Source organism: Oncorhynchus keta, chromosome 2 (genome assembly GCF_023373465.1).
Source record: "Oncorhynchus keta strain PuntledgeMale-10-30-2019 chromosome 2, Oket_V2, whole genome shotgun sequence".
Lineage (NCBI taxonomy): Eukaryota > Metazoa > Chordata > Actinopteri > Salmoniformes > Salmonidae > Oncorhynchus > Oncorhynchus keta.
In genome coordinates, this window is record NC_068422.1 from 24,008,460 (window position 1) to 24,014,598 (window position 6,139).

At 37.9% G+C, this 6,139-nt stretch overlaps 1 protein-coding gene across 1 annotated transcript in view; it reads right to left on the reverse strand.

The window, feature by feature from the left end:
* LOC118398274 (CUB and sushi domain-containing protein 1-like) overlaps positions 1–1,994 on the reverse strand; it is a 490,495-nt gene extending 488,501 nt beyond the window's left edge. Inside the window, 1 exon segment of the mRNA XM_035793460.2 lies at positions 1,648–1,994. Within this exon segment, the coding sequence (XP_035649353.1) occupies positions 1,648–1,714 (67 nt within the window). The 5' untranslated portion in view covers positions 1,715–1,994.
* Between the last annotated feature and the right edge of the window lie 4,145 nt (positions 1,995–6,139).

Consider the following 6,139-nt stretch of genomic DNA (forward strand, 5'->3'; position numbering starts at 1 on the left):
TCTGAATGACTAGTGTTCTGTGTGGCGCGACTGGTAAAATGCTTTGGGAAGGCAGTCACGTGTGCTAGCAAGGCAGAGGTCCTTGGTTCGAGCCTCACTGTGAGACAAGTCCATAAAAGTGGTACTTGCTAGGCAAGCAGCATGATGTCCTTTATGCCCGCATGTGCAATTCCATGGCCTTACTACTTAAGACAAACATTGAGTGAATACTACAGAACAATTGTCATACACAAACAGCAAAAGTCATAGTCATATGCTTCTAAGCCTGCTATGTAACAGTCTGTTGTCACAACGGCCTAGTTTTAATGACATAAGAGATACGATGTTGAATCACTTGTGTGAATAATTAAATATTCAGATGTTACAACAAACTATGCAGTGAGCCTCCCTTGTCAACACGTGTTCCATAAGGTTTTCCCGGGATAAACGTTGGATGTTGGATGACTGTAGCAATTGAAATAGCCTATGAACCTGAATTTGAGGCATGTCATTATCATTACTGCCCATTGTCAGAACAACATTGGAATGCACATCTGGTTCAGAAATGCGTAGCAGCCAGCTAGCTACGACCACAGATACTGCTGATATATATTCAATATTCAACAATGGCCACTGTAGTCGACTATAGACTTAGTCTTGAACTTATGATCAATATTGTATCTCACTCTACACACAACCCCCTCCCCTCTTCAGTACTGGTTCCCCCCTTCAATTACAATACATCTACGTGATTGAAACTGACAATTTAAGAGGCATTACAAAGAAAACGACACTGATGATAGCCTATTTGACAAGTTACCAACGTGTTTTCATTACTAGCAATATTCATGAACCATTACAAATATTCACAAATTGCCCATCATTGTACTTCTATGGTTTATCATTAAAAGATAGAGACATTGTTTAAACTAAATTACATGAAAGTACAGATGTGATCAATAAAAACGAATCTTTAGGATCCAAAACAGTTTCAAATAAGAAGTACACACATGTCCATATAGGCCTACATGATTAATCCAATGATGGCAATGAAGAGTACATGAGAATAAGAACCACTGGTATAATCATGAAGGGATTGTTTTACAATCCATGGTGAAAGAACAAAAAATAACAGTCTGATAACAAATCATTAATTTGGCTAGTGGAGGAATTTTAATAGAAATGATGGCCTCCACAGAGATTTCATGATTAGGCTAAAGTGACACAAGCCTTTGCCATTGTTTCTTTCACACGAACGTGCCTTTTTAAAACACTTAAAACCATTGGAGAGCACAGTCACTTGTCAGAGGAGAAGTAAAATGCTCATAAAGGCTCTATTGATGAGGCACTTGTGCAACGGCGTGCCAGTCTCTCTCGGAAATGCAAGAATTAGACCGACGTCAGGTTTCAGTCAAAAAAAGCACATATAAAAACTGAAATTATGCCCAAATTATCAATTGTCAATAGACTACCATGAAAAGACAATAAATAGTCACCGTCATTCATCAGGCGTTTAATAATCACTGTAGGCTAATTGAGAAACGTTTTGGCTCTGGATATATTGCATACATGCAAGTTTTTCTCAAACTATTCAACGTCAGATTAGACGTATGACACAGTCACGTCTCTATAGAGCAAACCCCACATATGGAAAGGATTTTAACTTACCGTTAGCTGCGGTAATCAGACATGCAAAAATAAGCAGGGTATGCTTAAATTTCCCCATCGCAGTCATGTTCGTTGTTATTCCACGCAGCCCCCGGTTTCTTGGGTTTTGTTCAACGATCACAAAAATACATAGAGATCCAGCTTTGGCAAGAAGATGTGACGCCTATGGTGCAGGGATTCGCCTATATTAGCTCTCATATCATCAAGAAATGTTACTGCAGAGATACGAGATTGACGAGCAGAGACCCAAATAGGTTTCCTTGATCCAAGGATAGCAAGAATGTGTACTGTGGGCTACTACGAGATTGCAAGAGAGGGAAGAGTAGAGGGAGCCCAGCCTGTATCCAACAAAAAGAGTTGGACTCAACCATCATATACAGCCTGGTCTCATAGAGTAGACGTAATACAGTAAATGTAAATCCGAGACACTCAAATGAGTATTATGTTACATTTGGTATGGTTACATAAGACAGAAGGCTGCTTAAGGCAAAAACTAAAGTAGGGTGGTCGGTGGTAGACGTGTGACGTGAATGTCTAGCAACCTAAAGGTTGTGTGTTAAATATCATCACAGACAACTTTTGCATTTGAGCTAATTAGCTACTTTACAACTACTTACAATTTTTTTTTACAACTTCCTAGCATGTTATCTAACCCTCCCCCTAACCCTTTAACTTAATGACTAACCTTAAGCCTAACCTTAAACCCTAACCCCTAGCTAATTTTATTGTTAGCCACCTAGTTAACGTTTGCCACACAAATTGGAGTTCGTAACATATCATACATTTTGACAATTTGTAACACAGTGTGTAGATTGCAATTGATAACATATTTTACGAAGAGGGTGATGGACATACACACATTATTACATACCACACAAAATGTAACATTTCATACTCATTGGAGTGTCTCAGAATTATATTTACTGTGTTACATCTACTCCTGAGCCCAGGTTGCCAAAATTTGATACAAGGGAATTTAGAATCAATCTGAGTGCCTGTACTGCAATCTGAGTGCCTGTACTTTGAGACTGGTAGCATACCACCACTTTGAAGAAGCACCTACACAGGTGCAAATGCATCAAATTCAGTGAAACGCATGTTAACACTGTAATATCACCTACTAGAGCAAGAGATTAATGATTGACAGACAATATGACCAAGAGAAGGAACATGTAAACATGTTTTAAATTGATATTTTCTATATTTCTGCTTTACACAAACCCTAGGAATTAAACCAATTTCACAAGATCACACCTGTAGGCTGCTTCACCCATTATAAAATCAAATCAAATTAATATGCAAGCGATTGTTGCGTGGTGCCTTTGTTGATTGGTGTAGCCCAGTATGTAAGCAGAGTGGGAACACCACTGCTTTATAATCAGAAATGTAACACTGCATTCTTATCATCACACTCCAACTAGCACCAATGCTCTGCTCCCTCCATTTTGGTAGGAAGCCTACAAAGACATACATAGACATTACAATGTGGTTAACTAAATATGTTTCACAATTGCACTTTGTTTTCAGAAGGTGTGGATGACTCCTGCATAAAGCTGAAATTCCCTTAAGATGAATGTCTACTTGCATCTATTTGATTATAAAGTAACCTAAATGATCTGGTTTGCTATATTGGGAGAAAACATTTATAATGTTTATGGACTGGTAACTAATGGAAGAAAGCTTGTCATCAAACCTTTCAAAAACATCAAATTCCAATTCACTGTATAAAACATATAGGATAGAACACAATATGCATTCAGTTGTGCACATGTTCATTAAGCCTACATACAACTAAAAATATTCAGTCATTGCCAAAATAGAAAGTCTAAAATGGTAAGTCCAGCTGTTTTCTGTTAACTGCGTCATGTACTTTGGACAGCAACACACTAAAGTAAAACGTGTGACTCTGCTGCCATCTAGTGAAAATAAATACATGGCCAGTATACTGAATGTGCCGAAGTTTAAAGACAAATAATATAGTTTTCACTCCAATAAAGATGTACAATTACAAACCATCAAGGGCCTACACAAACAAGAGTTTTGGTGAGATTTGGAAATACATTTTTAGAGGAGAGAATGAAAATGTAATTAAACAAACACGAATAAACAGGTCGATCTATTGTCTATTCACAATGTGGCATTCCTCTCTCCCTCTTGACAGTAATTGGCTGAAAGGACTGAATTAGAGATCAATGTGGGTGGGGAGATTTTCTGTGGCTCTACACTAATTTGAATGACAAAATTCACTGAGCTGAAAATTAGAACTGATTAACAGTGAAATTGATATTCCTGTATAATCTGCAAGGTCCAAGTATGACATTGTGCATATTTAATTGAGGAATTAATGAATTGGCCATTCAGTGAACCACGATTGAGTGATGAGTAAATCATGCCAGAGATCTGAACACTTGCTAAAGCCTATGCTTTAATTCAGTGGGTTAACAAAGTATACTGAACAAAAATATTATAACAAAGTGTTGGTCCCATGTTTCATGAGCAAAAATAAAAAATCCCAGAAATGTTCGATACGCACAAAAAAGCTTATTTCTCTCAAATGTTGTGCACAACTGTGTTTACATCTTCGTTGGTAAGCATTTCTCCTTTGCCAAGACATTTGATCCACCTGGCAGGTTTGGCATATCAAGAAGCTGATTAAACAACATGATCATTACTCAGGTGCACATTGTGCTGGGGGCAATAAAAGACCACTCTAAAATGTGCAGTTTTGTCACACAACACAATACCACAAATTTTGAGGGAGCGTGCAATTAACATGCTGACTGCAGGAATGTCCACCAGAGCTGTTGCCAGAGAATTGAATGTTAATTTCTCTACCATAAGCCGTCTCCTACTTTGTTTTGGAGAATTTGGCAGTACCTCCAACCAGCCTCACAACTGCAGACCACATGTATGGCGTTGTGTGGGCGAGCGGTTTGCTGATGTCAATGCATTTTTTAAAGGTATATGTGATCAACCGATGCATATCTGTTTTCCCAGTCATGTGAAATCCATAGATTAGGGCGTAATTCATGTATTTAAATTGACTGATTTCCTAATATGAAATGTAACTCGGTAAAATCAATTAAATTATTGCATGTTGCGTTTTTAATATTTTTGTTCAGTATATAATGGCAGGAGAAAGGGATTCAGCTCCAGTTGGTCACATTAGCGATCGTGTTTTCTTGCCAACAGTGTTTGCAATTCTGTAAACTACCTTTAAGTATTGCAAGCCAAAATTCTACCTATTGCAACCTACTAATGACAAGCACTTTTGGTAATGAAAGTAGGCATACTCTGTAAAGAAATACCACCACCGTTAATCACTCACTCCACCCACAGCTTACAGTTAAGCAGTTCAGTGAGGGGTTATTTTCAATAGTGCATCCATGCAAACCTCTTCTGATAACTACCACATATCCTGAAGAAAACTAACATGGATTTTAATGGAATAATCAATCAACCAAATCCTTGCAAACCCTATATCCTCTACCATGTTATCCTGTATGTTTATCTTATAACTGTAGTAACACTGTAATTAATACAGTAATATCATTGTTACATACAGTACCAATCAAATGTTTGGACACACCTACTCATTCAAGGATTTTTCTTTATTTTTACTATTTTCTTTCCTTCTTAATGTGTTTGAGCCAATCAGTTGTGTTGTGATAAGGTAGGGGTGGAATACAGAAGATAGCCATTTTTGGCAAAAAAAAAATAAGTTAATTAGAGTTAACTGCTCCTCAGATTGCAACCCAAATAAATGCTTCTACGAGTTGAAGTAACAGACACATCTGAACGTCAACTGTTCAGAGGAGACTGCCTGAATGAGTCCTTCATGGTCGAATTACTGCAAAGAAACCGTTACTAAAAGGACATTATTCCTTGCTACCATTCCGAAACAAACTGCAACTCTTTAAGTGTTGCAGTAAAAAAACATGTTTTACCGTTATTTAACTAGGCAAGTCAGTTAAGAACAAATTCTTATTTTCAATGACGGCCTAGGAACAGTGTGTTAACTGCCTTCTTCAGGGGCAGAATGACAGCTTTTTAACTTGCCAACTCTGGGATTTGATATTGCAACCTTTCAGGTAATAGTCCAATGCTCTAACCACTAGGCTACCCCATTTCAGTCGCTGTAGTAGCTGATGTGTATAGTTTTAAGTCATCCACATACATAGACACACAGACCTTACTCAAAGCCAGTGGCATGTCGTTTGTAAAGATTGAAAAAAGCAAGGGGCCTAAACAGCTACCCTGGGAAATTCCTGCTTCTACCTGGAATATGTTTGAGGCTTCCATTTAAAGAACACGCTCTGTGTTCTGTAAGTCAAGCAACTCTTTATTCACATTATACAGGGGGTGTAAAGCAATAACACCCAAGTCTTTCCAGCAGCAGACTATAATCGATAACGTCAAAAGCTGTCTATTTTTTCTAGAAGTTCGCTAAGGGTTGGCAATTTGAGCCAGTAAAGGAGGCTTTACCATTCTT